This window comes from Octodon degus, unplaced genomic scaffold (genome assembly GCF_000260255.1).
Source record: "Octodon degus isolate 3935 unplaced genomic scaffold, OctDeg1.0 scaffold00226, whole genome shotgun sequence".
NCBI lineage: Eukaryota > Metazoa > Chordata > Mammalia > Rodentia > Octodontidae > Octodon > Octodon degus.
In genome coordinates this window covers 1,389,792-1,410,038 of record NW_004524802.1, presented here as the reverse complement: position 1 = coordinate 1,410,038, position 20,247 = coordinate 1,389,792, and the positions used below count along the sequence as shown (strand labels likewise).

Genomic DNA, 20,247 nt, shown 5'->3' with positions numbered 1-20,247 from the left:
TCCTAGTGCTTCTCCTGTTTTCATCCTTTCCAGCTGTGGAATTACAGGGGTGCATCACCATGCCCGGACTCTGTGGCCTACTCAGCCCACCCTAGGGGTGGGGCTGGCATGGCACGTGGTGCTGGGTGTTGAACCCTGGTCCTTGTGCTTGCCAAGCTTGCTAAGCAGGTGCTCTAGTCCACTGAGCTGGCTCGCTGGCCCCTATTGGTGCATTTTAGGTAAGCATAATGATCACATTCATCATAGTACAAGTTGGTCTTTTCTTCCCCATTCCCCTTTTCTCCCTTCATCAGCTGGTAAGCTGTTGAGTGGTGTCTGCTCTCAGCATTATTCAGAGAGGAAATCTGGAGCCACTGACCCCGAAAGTCAGTAAGCCAGTTTGTTGTGAGGCTGAGGCACCACCTGTCTCTTGGTAACCCTGAGCCCGGCCTGGGTTCCTTTGGAGACGAGCAGGAGTTCCTGGGTGCAGGCGTGCTGCAGGCCTCCTGGAGGTGGCAGGAGAGAGTGCACGGTGGGAGCTCAGGGTTTGGGTCCTGCCCATCTGCCCTGCAGCCCTAAGGCCTGTGCGGCTGGAGGCGGGTGCCTCACCAGTGAGGAGCTGGGGCATTCTGTGTGCGGTCCCCTGCTGACCGTGTGCGCGCGTGTGCGTGTGTTGAGGCTAGCACTCCTGACGGATCTGCTTTTCTGAGTCTTGTTAAATTTCACGGTCCCATTGGTAGCGCTGCTGGGTATTGAAAAGCTGGCCTTAACTCAGATTTTAAGTTACTTTGGGAACTGATGAAGCAGAGTAGACTAGATTGAGAAGGAGTGGGGAGAAGGTGGGGTGTGGGGGCCTAAGGATCCAAGGTGGGGTGGAGGACCCGGTGCTGGCCACTGCAGTGATTTTGTTGTCCTGGAGATTGCTAAGTGTGGGCAGAAAACATTCTTGCCACAGAAGTGACAGCTGTGTGGGCTGGTAGCTACCTTGATTTAGTTGTTCTGCAGTGTCCAGGAGCTTCAAAACATCCTGTCCTGTGTGGTAAACACAGTTTCATCTGTCAGCAAGAAAAGTCGCTGGGCTGTAGTGGCAGCTGCGGATGACTGGTGGGTCCCTTCTGTAGCTGAAGCATCTCATGCCTACATGTGCTTAATCTGAGAGCACAAAGGTGCCCAGAGCTGAAGGAAGAGGTTCATTTAATAAATAATGTGGAGGCCAGCCTGATAGCTCTAGGGGACTAAAGCACCTGCGTAGGCAGAGTGCAGTGGCTGGGGTTCAGTCCCGCCACCAGAGCACACTGAGATGTTGATTGAGGCTGGTGGTATACGCCTATGACCCCAGCACTTGGGGGGCTGAATACAGGAGAGCTGCTACAAGTCCGATCTACATAGTGAGACCCTGTACGCCCTATAGACTCCGCCCTAAATTAATTAAAATAAAATGAATAAGTAAATAAAAATAATGTTGGAGAAGTCAGTGACTTTTAATCTAATATATATACATACATGTATATGCTTATTTATTTACTTTTTGTGGAACTGGGGATTGAACTCAGGCCCTTGCGCTTGCCAGACAAGCGCTTATTCCTCTGAGCCATCTCCCCGGCCCCTTTCCTTTCTTCCTTCTTGGAGAAAGTGCTTCAGGCCTAGCCTGAGCCCCCTCCTGTGCTTGGCAATGCAGGCAGAGGCGGCTTCCGGGGAGGGAGCCCGGCTGCTGCCACGGAGTTGCAGGCACAGAGGGATCAGCAGTGTCTAGCTTGGTGACAGCAGGTAGGTGCGTGCGCGCCACCTGGACCTCGCAGGCACTGCGGGCAGTGTTTCTGTGGGCAGACTGCTGTCGGCGGGACCTTAGCGGCTGTGGGAGCATGAAAGGTCCCTGGCCTTTCTTGTAGGCTCTGGCCACACAGGCACTGGGACACGGCCAAGGCCTCGCCCCAGGGGAGCTGTGCGCGCGCCCCTCACAGTATGAGGTGTTGGAAGTGTCCTGGTGCCCTGCGACAGACAGCACAGCCGGCTGGGAGACCACGTGCCCACGGGGTGGTGCCTGAGAGCTCTGCAGGGCGCAAAACTGCTGACTGAATTTCACATGCAGAAAGCACATTTCTCTGATTTCAGTTCTGCCTGACCCCACATTAAATGTCACTTGTAGGACAGAAGGGACAGTGAATTCTCTTTTTCATCTGGAGGCCGTCATCTTGAGGAATTCGCTTCCTTAGCTGTTATTTTGAAACACCCACGTGTCAGTGCTGTGCAGGGAATTACACTGCCCCTCTCCCTTGTTTCTTCTCCCCTCCCCACCTTCTCTCCTCTCTCCCTGCTGTCCCCTCCCTCTTTCTCCTGGCCCCCTCCCCCCATTGCCCCTTGTTCTATAACAAGTCCTCTGTGAATGGGCGTGGAACATGGGTGACTCAGCAAACATCAGTGGGCCTCCTGCTTTCTGCTGAGCACTGGCCTGCGGTTGAGTGAGGTGGCGCAGCCTGCCCTGACAGCCCTGCCTGCCTCATCTGTCCCTTGTTTGCCCTGATGGCGGCTGGTGGCATCACAGCCAGACTCCTGCCTCCCCAACGGTGGCCGCCTGGGCTGCTGGTATTGTTGTGTGCCAAGATGAGGGAGCCGCCAGCCAGAAAGCCATGTGTCAGGCCCCAGGGTCAGCAGGCACAGCCTGGCCCTGTCTGTCCTGTGGAGTGACTCTGACAGTGGCCACCGCAGGGCGGAGCAGCTTTCCTGCCTGCTCAGCCAATCCCCTCAAGCCCCTGAAGGACCAGAGACCCAGGAGGCTGATGCAGGCCGCAGCTGTCTGGGGGCCTTAGAGACTGCTACCCCACTCCCAGGTTTCACACCTTCGGGTCTGACACATGTGCTGCCCCGACTGCTCTGTGGCCTGGAACAGGCCCCTTGACAGGATCCTGTCTTCTCTCTCTGAGGAGCAGATGTCCCGAGGGCGGGCATGGCGGGAGCAGGTTGTGCCCATTGTGTTCCCAGGAGTGCAGGTGTGGCCTGGGCAGCTGCTTGCGTGCAGGAGTGCAGGCTGTGCTGGGTGTGAGTGGGCTGTGGGTCTGGCCAGCATAGCAGGTCACATGTAGCAATCAGCTGATGAGTCAGGACAAGCTCAGGGCACGGGCGAGGGCTCGGCTCACAGTGGCAGTGTGTGTGGCCGTGTACCAACAAGCCCTCTTGGGAGGCCTGGCAGGAGCAGGGCTGGGGGACACAGCAGCTGGGCTGTGGGCTGAGGGAGCGGGGCACCGGCTGGGCGGAGCTGTCCTGGGGACCTGGCTGCAGGCCTGCGCTCTCATTGTGCAGGGAGGCCGGCGCTCAGACTCCTCCTAGCCCCACTGAGACACCCGCTAGAGGCGTCTGCAGCCCATGCGTGGTGGTCCTGTTGCTGCGGGGCGCAGAGCTCTGGGGCTCCCGTAGCTTTCAGGTTGAGTCCACCCACGGGAGCGCCTCTGTGGTGCTTCCACTCTTGGCCCCAAGCACCAGTTGGGGGTTGGAGAGTGAGGACCTGGCGGTTCTCCGCTCAGCCAAAGGCGGCATCTCAGTGGCAAAGGTGGAGTCGCCTTTCCCCCGTCAGGCTGGGGCTTGGGTGCTGCAGAGGTTCTGGCTGAGATCTAATCCCACCCTGAAGTTGCTGGCTGATGGTGGAGTAGGAGCCCGAGCCCAGGCTAGGGAGGCCTTGCGGGTCTGTGTGCCAGGGTGCACAGAAGCTGCGCTCCCGACCAGTGGCTTCAGGCTCTTTCTGTTTCGTTTTGCTGTTTCAATGTATTTGGTTCAGAGACACATAGTGATCCTGCTGTTGTCAGCCTCCCCAGCACTGGGATTACAGGCATGTGCCGCCATGCCTGGACTCCGTCACTGGCTCAGTGTGCCCGGGGGCGGGGCTCGCATGGTGTGCGGTGCCAGGGATTGAGCCCCTGGCCCTGCACTTGCCTAAGGAGCTTAGTCCCCTGAGCTATCTCGCCGGCCTGATGACTTTAGTTTTTATTTTGAGACAAGTCTTAAATTTTCCAGGCTGGGCCCAAATTTGAGATCTTCTTGCCCCGGCCTCTGGAGTGCTGGGCGTACAGGCCAGGGCCCATTTTTTTTTTTTTTTTCCAGTGCTGAGGATTGAACCCAGGACCTACAGACTGAGCTACATCCCTGCCTTTTTTTAAATTTTGAGTTACTAAGTCAGTGAGCTCCCCAGGTCAGGCTTGACTTTGTGATCCTCCTGCCTCAGCTTCCCAAAGTGCTGTTATTACAGGCGTGTGCCACAATACTCGGCATCAAATTTATTCATATGTCTGTTACTTTAAAAAAAAGACAAACAAACAAGCTGAAACCTTTAATTTTTCATTTCTTTGCTTCCAAAAGGACGAGTGTGGCTTAATCACCTACATCTTGTCCGCGGCTCGTGGGGCAGGGCAGGGTCCTAGTTCCTTTTCGTACTATAGCAAATGGGATTGTCTTCCTGTCTTCACTGCAGTGTCTTTATTGCTGGTATGTAGAAATCAATTGCTATTTGCGTGTCGATCTTACATCGTGCAAGCCGCTGCGTTGGCTTTCAGCTCTAGCAGTGTTTACTTGTCCCTTCTCCTTAGGGCTCAGTGTTGACGCTGAAATTTACTTTCAGGTTCAAAAGCAGCACTGAGTGCAGAAGATATGGCTGACTTTTACAAGGAATTTTTAAGCAAAAACTTTCAGAAGCACATGTGTTACAACAGGTGCGTGTTTTTTCCTACAGTTCCAGGTCAGCCAGGATTGTCCTTTCCCCTGCCCTGAACACATCGGGGAGAATTTGCAGGACTGTCCGCATCGCTTTGTGGACCTGGGAGGGACTAGGTGGATGGCAGGTGTTGCTTTGTGTCCTGATGGAGCCCACGGTCACTGCTGGTGATGACTGGGCTGCCACGCCCTGAAAATGGAGAGATGGAAGGAAGGACAGAGAACACACCCAGCTTCTCTGGCCCTCCTGCCCAGCGGCCGCACAGGGCAGCTGCCGGAAGAGTGGTTAGCAAGAGCTGTTTTCCCAATGAGTAGCAGGTCTGGAATGCTGAGAGGAACGGTACAGGACAGTGGGGACCCACTCCTGGGGCTGAGTGAGGCCACTGCTGGCTGGCACCGAAGGGCGTGTTCTCACAGAGGTGACATTTCCTTGTGGCCAGGGCTCCAAACCAAAGCAGTTGACTGGGAGAAGGTAATGGGTTGAAATGGTTGCCAAAGATGCCATCAGCCAAACCCAAAACGTTGTAAATTCTGCAGGTGACCCAATCTCCTTAGGGTAACTAGAGTGACATTAGAGGGAGAGGGCCTGCTGTGCACCGAGTGAGGTGCAGGGTCTATACTGGGTCTGGGTCCCATGGAGACATCTGGACAAAGGACACCATACGCTGACCATGCACCGGGCTGTGCTCCTAAACTGTGTGCACTGGTTTTTTTTTTTTAATTTTATTTGTGTGTGTGTGTGTGTGTGTGTGTGTGTGTGGCCAGCTCAGCCCACCAGGGGGCGGGGCTAGCTGGCATGTGGGGCTGGGGGATTGAAGCGCGGTCCCTGTGCTTTGCTAAGCTTGTTCTAAGTAGGTGCTTTAGACCACTGAGCCATCTCTCCAGCCCCTTGTTTTGTTTTTTATTGCATCATTGAGCCAGGGTCTCACTGTGTAACCCAGGCTGGCCTTGAACTTGTGACCTTCCCAGCTCAGTCTCCCAAGTGTTGGGATTATCGGTATGCACCACGCCCAGCTTGATCATGTGTTTTTAAAAAGGTTTCTTTTTTTGGTGCCAGGAATTCTCAGGGTCTTATGCTTGCCAGACAGGCCCTGTGCCCCTGGACTATCTCTCTCTTTTTTTTTTTTTTTTTTTTTTGCAGAACCGGGAATTGAACTCAGGCCCTTGCACTTGCCAGGGAAGCGCTTATTCCACAGAGCCATCTCCCTGGCCCCTGGACTATCTCCTTGACCCCTAAAAAGGTTTCTTTTTTAATGTATTTAGTACAGGGTCTCTCTACACAATTGGACTCATAGTGATCCTGCTGTTTTCAGCCTCCCAAGTGCTGAGATTTTATAGGCATACACCACCATGCCCAGTCTCAGTTGACATCTCAGCACACCCCAGGGACGGGGCTGGCACGGATGCTGGGGGTTGAACCCTGGTCCGCTTGAGTCCATTGAGCTATCTGGCTGGCCCCTAAAAAGGTTTTAGCTGGTTACAGACACAAGGCCCACATGTCCAGGTGGAGTAGTGGGCTGTGGTGCCAGGGATGTGCTGTCAGCGTAACACAGTTGGGTAGGACAAGGCCGGAGGGTGAGGGCAGCTGGCTGTGAGTGAGCGCATGAGGGACCGCACCACCTGGGATTGTCCTATATGTCACATCCTGCTTGTGCTGCTTTCCCGGGGTCTCCTGAGCCATGAGTGTGTGCCCGACCTCACAAGCTATTCAGGGGCCACGCCCACAGCCAAGGGCACCCTGGCCTCAACATCATGTCGAACCCCCATGCCCAAGCTGTTCCTGCTTTCCCCCCACCCCAGGCCTTGGCCAGCCTCCTGGTACCTGCTATGCAGGGGCTGTGCCCTCAGTGCTGTCCACAGTGGTGCTGTCCACTGATGACCTCATGGGCAGGTGCTGCGTTTGTATTTGTGCCCCAGCACACGCGTGTGTGCATGCGCGCGCGTGTGTGTGTGTGTGTGTGTGTGTGTGTGTGTGAAGCTCTGCAGAGACAGCTTCCCCTCAACTTGTCACCCAGAGGACAGTGTGGACCTCTGCTGGCAGCAGCTTTCCCCAGAGCGCCAGGCTGCAGGGGGTAGAGCCCTTGCTCCATGCAGAGAGCAGCCCAGCTGTGGCTCTGATCCTCTCCATGGTGTCTCCGCAGGAACTGGGGGAGGCTTGCTGGGGAGTCGCCTCAGTGCTGGCAGGAGGGATAGGTGGAGCACAGTGGGCCGCTGTGTGCCCTCTGGCAGGAGCAGTGTCCCACGCGCCTGTCTTGTTTCCCCACAGAGACTGGTACAGGCGTAATTTTGCCATCACCTTCACCATGGGCAGGGTGGCCCTGGAGAGGATTTGGAACAAGCTGAGACAGAAGCTGAAGCAGATGAGCCATTAGCCCACCCTGGCCCTGATGTGACCCTGCAGATGACCAGGTCACCTATGTCTCAACAGGGCCACCTGCTCCCATCTGACCAGGTCCAGCTGGCTGGTCATCATGGATGTGCTGTTTAAAGCTTCACCAAACCGGAATAGAGCAATGTACAAATGTTAATAAAATTTCACATGAAAACTCCAGGCACGTCAGTGCATATTTGTAATTCCAGGTACCCGGAGGATCACGAATTCAAGGCCAGCCTGGGCGGCTTGGTGAGCTCCTGTCTCGAAGGATTCTACAAACTGGGTGTGGTGGCACACCGTAATCCCAGCACTCAGGAAACTGAGGCAGGAGGAGCACCGAGTTGAGGTCAGCCTAGACTCCATTGTGAGTGCAAGGCAGCTGGGACTGTGCAGCAAGACCCTGTCTCCAGAACACGCTACCAAGGGCTGGGCTATAGCTTGGGGATGGAGGGTGAGGCTTTGGGCTTTGGGTTCCACTCTCAGCAGCTCAAAAGTCAAAATTAGACCTGAGTGACCGGAGTGGTGTGCAAGCCAGCTGCCGCGTCATCACCTGTCCTGTGATATAGCTGTGTGGTGTTGGGGTTCTCAGGGTCCAACTCCGGTCAGGGCCCAGGTGTCCTAAAATGCAAGCAGGGTCAGAACTGTGACAGTAGAGGGACGCCAGACCATGCTGCCCTGTTCTGTGCAGCCCCACCTGGGCTCCCAATGGCATCGTGTGCACCCGACCCACAAGGTAGTAGGGATGAGGGGAGACAGCTGGTGCCTGCGAGGGTGGAGGGGATCACGTGTGGGACGTGACCTTGGGCAGCTGGACTGCGCATCATGTCCCCAAGGCCTATGCCTTGTATTCTTGGTCCCCTGCTGAGAAGGTAGATTTTTGGGACCTGGAGTTGCCTTTGAAGGGGATGTTGGCCCTTGGCCCCTTCACCCATTGCTTCTGGCTTCATGAGGTGAGAAGCCCTTCCTCCCTGGGCTGTGTCTGTTTGCGTCAGGCCCTAAGGCGGCACAGTCCCTGACTGTGACTACATGTCCTGTCCTGCATCCCTCAGAGGCTGAGCTCCTTGGTCCCAGGAGGCAGTCTGGCATGGGGGTGGTGCAGCCATGGATCTGGTGCCCTCTGTCCTGGCCAGGAGCCAGTGACAAAATGAGTTAGCTGTGGTGGGAAGACAGCTCCCCATGCTGCTGCTACCAGCCCTCTCTGAGGTCCCCAGGGGCCTGGCAGTTGGGGCAGGAAATCCAAGCAAGCTCCAGGCGAGAGGGGGCAGGTAGCTGCAGAACCAGGACACCTGGGCCTGGCCACATGGAATCCTGAGCCCAGGACAAGTGTGCCCTGTATGCCTGTCCTCCCATGTCCTTGTGCCCCTCCATCAGGTGAGGCCACCTGCAGTACCAACTGCTATTCAACTGGGGACATCCTTGGCCAGGTGCTGTTCGCAGGGCAGGGCTGCGGGAGCCAAACTGTGTTCCTGGGAGCCTGTGGTCGGGCCCATCTGGGAGCCGGGGCCCAACAGTGCAACATGGAACTCTGATATCCTGGCACCAATGTTGGGGTGAGAAGGCAACCAGGGCAGGCCCAGTGCCTACGGGTCCCCTGGGAATGTTCCTCAGAAAATGTGAGGAAAGAAAGATTAAATGATGGTGATGAATGGTACTTTAGGTCAACTAAGTTGTAATCAAAGTTATTTTGACCCTAAAATGCACATTTAAAAAATTGAGTAAGATGGTTCTGTGTTGCAGTCATGTTCGACGAAGTTTTCCTCTGGGCTTTTAAAGGTCTACATTTAAAGACCATCCCATCGACGTATTTATACTAATTTCCAAACAAATCTATTCTCTCTCTGTTTATTTTTTTATTTTTTGGTAACATATTTTGATTCTTTCCTTTTTCTTTTTTCTTTGTCTTTTTTTTTTAATTTTATTTTTATAAATTTATTTATTTATTTATTGTGTGTGTGTGTGTGTGGCCAGCTCAGCCCACCAGGGGGCGGGGCCGGCTGGCATGTGGTGCTGGGGATTGAACCGCGGTCCCTGTGCTTTGCTTAGCTTAGTTTGTTCTAAGTATGTGCTTTAGACCACTGAGCCATCTCACACCAGCCCTTCTTTGTCTTTCTGCAACAGGGTCTCAATATGCAGTTCAGGCTGGTCCTGAACTTACTTTGTAGCCCAGGCTGGCTTTGAACTTGCAATCTTCCTGCCTCAGCCTCCTGCGCAGCTGGGATTACAGGTGTGTGCCCTCAGCAGGTCTCCATTTAATCCTGATTCTACAGGGAGCTCTGCCTGCCTGCAGCCCCAGCCCCCTTGCTGCAGAGCCCAAGGCATGGTGCCTAGGGCTCCAGGCCTTGCAGGAACTCAGAGGTAGCACAGCATCCTCCAGGAAGACCAGGGAAACCCTGAGCAGCTCTTGGTGGACCCCAGAGGTCTCTGGGCCAGCTCTCCCAGTGGGGCAGGGCCAAAGAAGCTTGGAGCGAGCCCTGCAGTCCTGGTTGGCCCTGCTGGTAGCAGTTGCTCCTGCAGAGACTAACTGTCCAGGCCTCAGTGTCCCTTCATCACCTCAGTGGAGGACAGGGACAGCGCCGAGGCTGGCTCAGCACAATGGTTCTGAGCATGGTGTGGCTTCCTAGTCTGGTTTGTGGGGAGTCAGTGGGGTGTTTTGGCCAAACTTTGTGTTTCCAGGTGGTTTTTGCTACCAGAATTATTCTGATTTTTTTTTTTTTAAGAACAGCAATATAAATATAGCCATATTTTGCTGACTCTGAAGTTAAAATTTAACAAAACCTCTGTGTAGAAGCCCAAAGGAGGGGGCTGCAGGGGGCGGCATCCTGAAGAAGCCTCCAGTCCACGGGTGGGCGCGTCCTGTGAGACTGTCTGCTGCCAGCTACCGATGTCGGGCTTTGGCTCCTCGGCCTCGGGTTCAATCCCCCAGCACCACATGCCAGCCCGCCCCGCCCCCTGGTGGGCTGAGCTGGCCACACACACACTAAATAAATAAAATACATTTAAAAAATTATTAAAAAAAATATCTCTTCTGAATTTTGTGCTGGAGAGCCTCGATTTCTCCCCACAGTCTATGTTCTGGGAGTCCATCTTCATCCTGGACAGCGTTGTTCATGTGTGTTCTAACCACTCGCTCCTCCTGCCACCCCATCCACACGGTCGTGCTGCAGACAGGCAGCACGTGCTCTGTGCTAGGCCTGGGCTGCATAAGTCAGCTTGTTGCACACACACAAAGACTAGCAGGCTTGGGGGTAAGTGACCAAATAGCAACTAAGTGGACGCACCAAACTTGTTATGGAATCAACTAATGCAAGTTTCACGTTATACTCCCAACTAATCATAGGTTTTGTTTTGGGGTTTTTTGTTTCTGTTTTGCGGAACCAGGGATTGAACTTGGGCCCTTGTGCTTGCCAGGGAAGCACTCATTCTACTGAGCCACCTCCCGGCCCTGAATCAGGGGTTTTAATTATGCCCGTTGTGAGGGATGTAGCTATACACCCCAAGCTGACCTTAGCCTCATGACCCTCCCGCCTCACCTCCCAGGGCTGGGATTGCAGGCAGCTGCCACACCTGGCTTTACTGACACTCAGTTGAAACAGCTCCACTTAAAATGCACAGCAATCACAGCTCAGTGCTAGATGACGAAATGCTTTCTTGAGCTAAGAGAAAGCTTCATACCAGTGTGCTGGCCTAATATGCATGAGGACCTGGGCCCTATCTTCAGCGCTATAAAAATAAAAGGTTTTTTTTGTTTTGTTTTAAGTATTTTCTTGGGTTGGGAAGATGGCTCAGTAGAATAAGTCCTTCCCTGGCAAGTGCAATGGCCTGAGTTCAATCCCTGGTTCAGCAAAAAACAAAATATTTTCTTTCTGGAAGAGAGGAAATCACGTGGTGGAGCAAACGGACAAACCGTGAAGCGCAAGTCCTGCTGCCTCCACGCTCCTGCTTTCCCGTAGAGGCCCCAGCTGCTTCCAACTCGGCCTGCCCTCCCTCGGCCTCAGCAGGGCCTGGAAACTAGCTTGTGCTGTGGGCCTGGTTCTGAGAACGCCCCAGACCTGCTGTGCTCTGGGCCCTCAGAACCCACCAGCAGTACAGTGGTGGTGCCAGCAGCGTGTGGTCCTCTGTCCATCCTGAAGCTTTGCTTAGATTACCTGCTCTATGGGAGGTACACAGGGCCAAGGCCACATGCACCAGAGAGGGCACACCGCCCTGCCCGGCAAGTCTGAGGCCCAGACCTCCCATCTTCATCTGTGTGGTTGCAGATGGGCACAAATCCAAACCTGGCCATAGATGCAGTCCAGGGCCACTTGGAGCCAGGAGGGAAGAACAGCCTGCACCTGCTTCCCTGCTCTGAGCCCAGGAGTCTGCCCTTGCCTCGTGCTTGTGGCCCCAGCCAAAGGATGGCACCAACTCTGCGAAAGAGGCCACGGTGTAATGTGCAGAAAATTCTAGACACGAACTGCAGGCTGGGGGATAGCTCAGCAGCTTAAGCACCTTCCTGGCAAGCTCAAGGTTCAGAGTTTAGTTCCAGTACTACCAAAAAAAAAAAAATTTGAAAATACACTGTCTTCACAGGTCCTGCTTTACCTTGGTCTTAACCATCCAGTAGAAAAGTATGAAGACGAAATATAGGAAGTAAAGCCATGCTGTTATGTTGAGCTGTGGGGGACTCAGGTCAATAATTTCTGACATTGCCAGTTAAACAGAAGACCCAATGCTATTATGGGCTACTGGACTCTTTTAGAATATTTTGCTGAGTTTACGCACCTATAACATTCAATAATGGAACTTAGAAAAAATGGGATATTTGTTCTAATGGTGTTCGTGAAAAGGATCTCAAGTCCGCATCTTTTTTTTTTTTTTTTTTTTTTGGCAGAACGGGGGATTGAACTCAGATCCTTGTGTTTGCCGGTCAAGCGCTTATCCTACTGAGCTATCTCCCCAGCCCTTCAAGTCTGCATCTTGTACAGCAATTAACCACTAAGAGGAATATATGCAGTGTATTATTGTTGAAACTGTACTTCTGATTTGATTGGAAACTGTCCCATTGCTATCTGTTTATCAATAAAATTTTGGAAAAAACAAAAACAAAAAAAATACACTGTCTTAGGGGCCAGGGAGATGGCTCAGTGGAATAAGTGCTTCCCTAGCAAGCGCAAGGGCCTGAGTTCAATCCCCGATTCCACCAAAAAAATAAATAAAATAAGCAAATATAAACGTGTGTACTAGAAAGACAGTAAGGAGAAAGTTGCAAGGAATCTATCTGAAACTTGAGCAGCTTCTGCCATAAGAACTGTTCAGCAAGGGCTGGAGAGATGGCTCAGTGGTCTAAAGCACCTACTTAGAACAAGCTTGGCAAGGCATCAGGGACCACGGTTCAATCCCCCAGCACCACATGCCAGCCAGCCCCGCCCCCTGGTGGGCTGAGCTGGCCACACACACACACACACACACACACACACACACCCCCCTCTCTCTCTCTCTCTCTCTCTCTCTCTCTCATAAATAAAAATTTTAAAAAAAAATAAATAAATTCTAAAAAAGAACTGTTCAGCAAAAAAAAAAAAAAAAAAGAAAAAGAAAAGAAAAATGGGCAGCAAAAGGGTAGATGCCAAATAGCAAGAGGAAGGCTGTTGCACGTCCTGTCATCTGGGGAGTGCAGATGATGGCGCTGCCACCCCTGCAAGGTGGGACCCTGTCACAGGGTGACAGCACTGAGTGCTGGGTTGACGAGCCGCGGCCGCTCGTCCTCGCCACTGGTGGGAGGTGGACTGGCAGCTATTGTGGAAGACGGGTGGGCACGTTCTTATAAAACCCAACCCGCTGCGCCGCTGCAGCCGAGCAGGCGTGCGTTCATAGTACACGGTGCCGCACGCACTGTGTCTGTACAAACCCCGCATGTCTCACCAAGCTGAGTAGCCATCAAGGCTCCCTCCTGCTGGGAGTACATCCAGAGGGTGGAGTATTGTTCAGCACTAGCAAGAAATGAGCCAGTGAGCCAGGGAAAGACAGGGAATTTAAAGGCACGTTACTAAGTGAAAGTAACGCCCCTGGAGTCCCTGCTACTTGGGAGGCCGGCAGGTACACAGGTTTGAGGCCAGCCTGGGCAGTGTAGTGTCTCAAAAGGGCTGAGGATAGCGTTTCATCCCCATATGATCGTCGGCCAAGAAGACTGCATCCTGCGTAAATGTCCTAGCCTGAGCCCTGCCACGGAGTTCAAGCAGTGAGACGGCCAGCATGTGGCTTCTGTGTTTGCCCAAACTTGTGGTGTGCGTGACATGGCAGTGACTATTTGTCACCCTTCTCACTTCTAGAAAGTTAATCTAAAGTAGGAAAGAGGCTGCATGCAGTGGTACACACCTGTAATCCCAGCACTCAGGAAGCTGTGGCAGGAGGCTCAATGTGAATTTGAGGCCAGCCTGGGCTACATAGCTCAAGGCCAATCTGAACTGCGTAGTGAAACTCTCTCTCAAAATAAACAAACAGTAGGAATGATTAGTTTTGTCTCATGGTTTCAGCAGTTTCATCCCAGTCATCTGACCCCATTGCTTTGAGTCTGAGACTGAAACACCAAAGCATCATTCAGGATTTGGAAGCAAATTTATATCCCCAGACACTGATTCGGATCATTCCCAAAATATTAGGCCCTGGAGGCTCAGGGAGGGAGGTTCTTACGGGGTTGCAAGCAAAAAGCAGAGTACTTAGGGAACTGGGGAGATGACTCAGTGGAATAAGCGCTTCCCTGGCAAGCGCAAGGGCCTGAGTTCAATCCCTGGTTCTGCCAAAAAAAAAAGCAGAGTTTCTGATTGGACCTTACTATAAGCATCATTGTGACCACCAGCCGTTTCTTTTTTTCTTTTCTTTTCTTTTTCTTTCTTTTTTTTTCTTTTCAATGGAACCGGGGATTGATATCAGACCCTTGCGCTTGCCAAGCAAGTGCTTTTTCTCCTGAGCTATCTCCCCAGCCCAACCAGCTGTTTCTTTTTTTTTTTTTTTAAAGTAGCTATTTAGTTCAGGCCAGCCTTGATTTTATTTTATTGTGTGTGTGTGTGTGTGTGTGTGTGTGTGTGTGTGTGGTCAGCTCAGTCCACCAGGGGGTGGGGCTGGCTGGCATGTGGAGCTGGGGGATTGAACCGTGGTCCCTGTGCTTTGCTAAGCTTGTTCTAAGTAGGTGCTTTAGACCACTGAGCCATCTTACCAGCCCCCAACCAGCTGTTTCTAAGAGACAGTAGTCACAGGAACTGTAACAGTTACCTGGACAACAATTCAGCTGGGGGCATTTTCTGCTACAAGACAAGGCCAAGCATGGCGGGCGGGTGCTTCTAATAACTGCATCAGCTGGGACCAAGCCCATGACATGTGGCCCTTTCTAGATCCAAACCTGTGCAGGGCCTATGCCCATCTCACCATGCAAAATGCATTGAGTCCCCTCTTCAGGTTCCTAAAGTATGCACGCTTCCAGATTGCTCCAAGTACAGGTCAGGGCCGCTTCCTTGGAGGGTCGAGTTAATGCAGTCGGCATGGAAGGAAGGGAGAGGCTGGGCAGCAGCTGCGGCTGCTGGTCTTCCCTTTGCTTTGCTGTTTCTGCCACCATGACGTGCTGCATTCCACCATGTGCCAAACTGCAGTGAAGCAGTGAAGGCAGTGGAATATGCACTGAAACCTCCACTAACTGTGAGCTGAATAAACCTTTCCTTTTTTTTGAAAAACAAAAGAAGGTGCACATCAGAAACGATGACACAGCCCTGCAGTCCAAGTGCTCAGGACGCTGAGGCGGGGGGTCAGTGCAAGTTCCGGGTCAGCCTGGGCTGCACAGTGAGTTCAAGGCCAGCCTGGACTACAGTGAATCCTGCACTCCAAACAACAATAAAACAGACCTACCTCCTTGCTGAGCTCCTGGGCCTGTGACAGGATTGCCATGGCCCCAGCTGTGTTCCGGCCCTGCTGGCCTTCAGGGCCTGGCGCTCTCCCTCCCTTTGCCCTCCCCTTGCATCTCTCCCACCTATCACTTGCTTCCCTCCTTCCTGTCCCCATCTTTTTCTCTAGGCACTGCTTGGGCAGCTCACGTGTAATGGCCACATGCCCTTGTGTCCACACTCACAGAAGCCACAGCTGATGCACTCAGCAGGTCACAGCTGGGAGGGCTTGGCCTGTGCCACCTCTTTCAGCACCAGTCTCAAAGGAGCACATGGCAGCAGCCCCTCCCCTGGAATCCCAGAGTGGCACCAGCCTTGCGTGCCCCCATCCCCATGTATAAGCTTTCTCTGTTCCAGGCAGTCTGCTCTGTGTCGCCTCACTCTGATGGTGCAGAGACCTCCAGGGTAGGTAACACGTGACTCCCTGCAGGGCCAGGTCACCCCACACTCATGCCCACATCAGCATAGACTCAGGCATCCACAACCACATGTGGCAGCCCCGGGTTCCTGCATGCGTAGCACCTTCACTCCTGCTCTCTCCTGCCATGGCCTCCACTCTCAGACTGCTGGGCAGAACCTCCTCTTCAGGACCTTGGGCAGCTCCTGTCTGATCCTGGGCTGAGAGAACCTTGCTAGCAGGACAGGCCTCGAGTGCTCAACTGTGCAGGGGATGGCGACCCAAGGCGTTCCTCAACCAGGAAGGAGTGCAAGCCTGGGAGGAGAAGGTGCATAGGAAACGCAAGGCCCCCTTAGCTACCCTCCCACCCCCAGCTCTGCCTTGTGCAGCACCCTGGCCTGCTCCGCAGCCCATCTGCCAGCAAAACCATTATGCATTGCTAGTGAAAGGGAACCTGAATCGATCCCCTCCTTGAGGTGTTCCAGCTGCTGCTAGCCCCTTCTGAGCCAGTCACTATTGATTGTGGAGATTGTCTCCTCTGCCCCAAGTCAGACCTTCGGTGGAAAAGTACAGTGAGCTGCTGGGGAGGGCGACATGGCCAGAGTCTCTGACCCCGGATGCCTGCTGACCACCTGGCTGTCCTAGGCACGCACTGCCCAGAGGATGTGTTTGCCACCTATCTGGCCCATAGTGTGGTGCAGGGGGAAAGATGGACACAGCCAAGTGGGAGTCCTGAGGCCACAGAGGGGATCTCAGCACCCCCACACTGTGGGTGGAAGCTTCCAGGGAGCAGGCAGGGCCCCTCACCCACACATCTGGCCAGGACTCTGGCCATCTGGTTGTGGACACAATGCTGAGTGCACAGAGGGATGAGGCCCAACAGGGGCAGAGCCATTGCCATCTTGATCCCCTCCTCCCCCGCCCTGTCCTCCACATGCTGCCTGTCTCAGGGGGTCTTCGACAGTAAGTGCAGGGTGGGGGGCTGGGGATTTGGCTCCATGGCAGAATGCTTGCCTAGCAAGCTGGAAGCCCTGGATTCCATCCTTGGCACCAAAAACAAAAAATAAACCTCCCCAAAGAACAATTCAACCAAAAAAATACAGTAAAATTTTACAAAAGACCAAAAACAAGCAAAGCAACAGTAAGTGCAGGGTGGCACCTCACCTGGACCCTTTCCAAAGTAATGTCCGCAGACAGCCAGAGCTTCACCCTCCTGGGTGAATGTGGCACTCTCAGAATCTGGAGGGCCTGACGCTTGGCCCTCAGAGAGGCTTGGTGCCACTGCGGCTTGGAGCTGAATCTGCTCTGAGCAGCCTGGTGGGCACAGGTGGGCTCTGTGTCGCTGCTACAGGTGCTGAGGGGCTGGATGGGTGGGCAGGCGGCGTGAGCTGCGCAGACAGAGGTCGTGAACTGTAGCGAGATGCTGAGTGTGCAGAGAAGGACAGCGGGGCCGGCAGGGAGGATGAGCAGGGAATGGGCAGGGAGCCAAGAGGCCACACAAGCAAGGGGCTTGGCCCTGGGGTCCAGCAGCTGCACAGGCAGCCTGCCAGGGGCCACATGGGATGACAAAGGCTGGGGCAAGAAGACAAACTCTGGGTGCAGTCACCGGCCTGTTATCCTTTCGGCAGGCAGGTGGCTTTCCCCCACCCACCTTGCTCCGCTCCGCTCCACTCTGCTCTGCTCTTCTATTTTCTTTGGGGTTTTTTTGTTTTTTGTTTTTTGGCAGAACTGGGGATTGAACTCATGCCCTTGTGCTTGCCAGGGAAGTGCTTATTCTACTGAGCCATCTCCCCGGCCCCTTCTTTGGTTTTTTTGAGACCGGATCTCTCGCTATGTGGCTCAGGCTGGCCTTGCGCTCACTTTGTGGGCTGGTCTTGAACTTGCAGTGATCCCCCTGCCTCAGCCTGAGGATTATAGGCTGGGATTATAGGCAGGTGCCACAATGTCTGACTCCCCTGTGCTCTTTTCAGCGGACCCGTGTGCGAGCCCGAGGGGCCCAAGGCAGACTCTGCACAAAGGCAAAGAGCCTGAGAAGCCCAGCTGCTCTCCTCTGGAGAGAGGTCAAGGTCACTGGCTCCAACGTGGCGGCCACACAGCAGTTACAGCTCCACTAGCTTTGCTGTAGAGACACTTCTGACCCGTGAGCTACGGTGACGGCTGCCTGGTTGCTTCTCGGGGACCTGCAGGTCACTTGTGCTGAAAGGCTAATCTGTCACTGGGGCCCGCGATGGACAACAGGATAGAGAGGCATGGCTGACATTGATGTCTTCTTGTGCTGGTCTCTCGTTGCCCTGACCTTTGTGTGAGATCCTCCTCCTTTCTGTGGACATGTTGAGGCTGTGCTCTCTCTCTCTCTGTTTCTCTCTCTCTCTCTCTCTCTCTCTCTCTCTCTCTCTCGCTCTCGCTCTCGCTCTCGCTCTCGCTCTCTCTGCCCCCTCTTCCCTCCCCTCCCCTCCTCTCCTCTTCTACCTTCCCCCTCTTCTCTCTTCCCCCGTCCCCTCCCTCTTTGTCCCATTCCCTCTCTCTCTCCCACTTCTCTCTCCCTTTCACTCTCCCTCTCTTTCTCTTCCTCTTTTCCCTCCTTCGTACCTGCACCTTTGTGCTTTTGTAGCAGCTCTACTTAGGGCCCAGACCCTTGAGGGGGTGATCTTGGCAGAACTCAGGTGCCAGTTACACAAGAGCTTCCTGGCCTCTAAGACATGTTATGACCATCCAGTGACTAAAGTCTCGCAGAACACAAAACATCTTCTGGAATCATGACCTCAGCTGATGGACCGGACTGGACTGCTGCCTACTCTAGGGCTCAGCTAAAGCTTTCCCTTGCTTTTGCCCAAGGGAGCGGCCTGCTGGCTCCCTTCAGCAGGTCCCAGGCGCGGCGACATGTGCACACTTCCGGCCCAGTCTCCTCCCACCCTAGGGGGCAGGGAAAGAGAGCCATGCCTGCTCACCTGCCAAGGGCAAGGGCTGCACCTTGGGCCAAACAGAGGCTACTGCCAGGGCCAGGGCCATGGGGGCAGGGACAGTGGTTAGTGGCTTCCAGGAAGACGCAGGGTGTGGGACAGAGTCTTGTGGGCCCAGGAAGACCTGTGACCCTTGCTGACCCTTCTTCAACCTGCAGTCACTTCATTTGTGTGGCCTCTCTTGTGGAAAGGCCCTGCTGGGTGCAGGGTCACAGAAGTCACCTATCCCACTGGGTCATGTGGGGCCCACTGAGAGACCTGGCAGCACGCAGGGCTGGGTGTCCAGGAGGGGACACGACAGATGATGACCTCGTCTGGGCAGGTGGCTGTCCAGATGGGGTCGGTCCAACAGGAAAGGCCAGGACCCAGCAGAGGGAGGGGACAAGCATGTTCTTGAACTGGGCACGGCCCTGTGGCTTTGCCCCTGACCCCAGCGAGGGGGTTGCTGTTGTCCACAGCACAGCCATGGCTCCTATGAGTGGGCGCTGCCCAGGAGCACAGGCCCTGAGACCCTGCAGGGAGAGGAACGTGAGCTTGGTCTTACATTCATTTAAGGAAGCTATCTATATATATAATTTTTTTTTCTTTTTCTATTTTTCTTTTTGGGGCTGGGGAGATGGCTCAGTGGAGTAAGTGCTTCCCTGGCAGGCAAAAAGGCCTGAGTTCAACCCCTGGTTCCACCAAAAAAACCAACAAAAAACCCACCTCCCTATTTTTCTTTTTGGTGCTGGGAATTGACCCCAGGGCTTTGCCTATAAGAAGCAGCCCGCTACCCCGAGCTATGGCAGCACCCTCATGGTGTTTGCACATAGCTTTAGAAAGGAATGAAGCCCAGTGCCCACTGCATGGATGGCCTTGGGGGCCTCGTGCTGAGCACAGGGAAGACAGAGCCTGTGCAGGTCACACGTGTGATGCCTGGGGGCACAGACCTGAGGCAGGACTGGAAATGCTAGTCCAGGTCCAGGAGGGGTGGGCAGTCTTGTTTACTGGGCAGAGGCTGAGCTGGAGGAAGGGAAGGGGTACAGGGGAGAAGAGGTTTGGGACCTAGAAGGACTCAGCTCAAGCAGTAAATGTGCAGCTGACAGGGGAATGGCAGATGCTGTGGGGGGCAGGGATCCTCATGCAAGCACCCAGAGAATTGCCACGACAGTGAGCGTGGCCAAGAGATTGGGGGTCCGAGAGCACCTCCAAGGCAGGCCCAGCGGATGAGGTCCCCAGATTCCACAGGCAGGGAGACCTGGGGCATGGGCGTGAGCCCCAGCCCTCCTGCAGGGAGAGGCTGCAATGACTGCCCCCAGCCAGGGTGCAGGACGAGGTGGACAGGGAGGTGGATGCAGGTCGGTCCCAGACAGCAATGCCCTGGGGCTCCTGCTCTCCGAGGCACCCGTAGTGGGGACCAAGCACCAGGATGAGGGAGGTCAGGAGCAAAGCCCCCAGGCCTCGCCTTCGTACCATAGCAATTTTAGCTACCCAGTCGAGGCAGATGCCCAGACAACCTTGCCCCCCAAGAGGGCAATGAGGCAAAAGCAGCCCTCCTGTCTGTTGAATGTTTGGCTGCTGCAGGCTGAGAAAGGCCAGCTGAATAAAGGAAGTTCACTGGTTGTCGTTGCCTGTGTCAGGGCTCAGCGAGGAGAACATGAAAGTCCTTGGACAAAAGGACAAGGGTGGAGGATGCAGCTCAGCAGCACAGTGCCTGCCTGGCAAGTGAGGTTGTGAGTTTGATCCCTAGTAAGGACAAAAATTGGAGCTGAAGACGTTCAGATTTTTTGAGACAGGGTCTCCTTCTGTAACCCAGACTGGCCTGAAACTCAAGGTGATCCTCCTGCTTCAGTCTCCCTAGTCCTGGGATTATAGGTGTACGTCTCGATGCCCAGTTGGAGCTGAAGACTTAATGTCCTTGTTCTTTTTTTTTACATTTATTTAGTGTGT

General features: G+C 54.1%; 1 protein-coding gene across 1 annotated transcript in view; it reads left to right on the top strand.

The window, feature by feature from the left end:
* The window catches only part of Apopt1 (apoptogenic 1, mitochondrial), a 10,499-nt gene extending 3,405 nt beyond the window's left edge, over window positions 1-7,094 (top strand). Inside the window, exons 4-5 of the mRNA XM_023705654.1 lie at window positions 4,586-4,676; window positions 6,944-7,094. Of these exons, the coding sequence (XP_023561422.1) occupies window positions 4,586-4,676; window positions 6,944-7,049 (197 nt within the window). The 3' untranslated portion in view covers window positions 7,050-7,094. The remainder of the gene's footprint in view (window positions 1-4,585; window positions 4,677-6,943) is intronic.
* The last annotated feature ends 13,153 nt before the right edge of the window (window positions 7,095-20,247 follow it).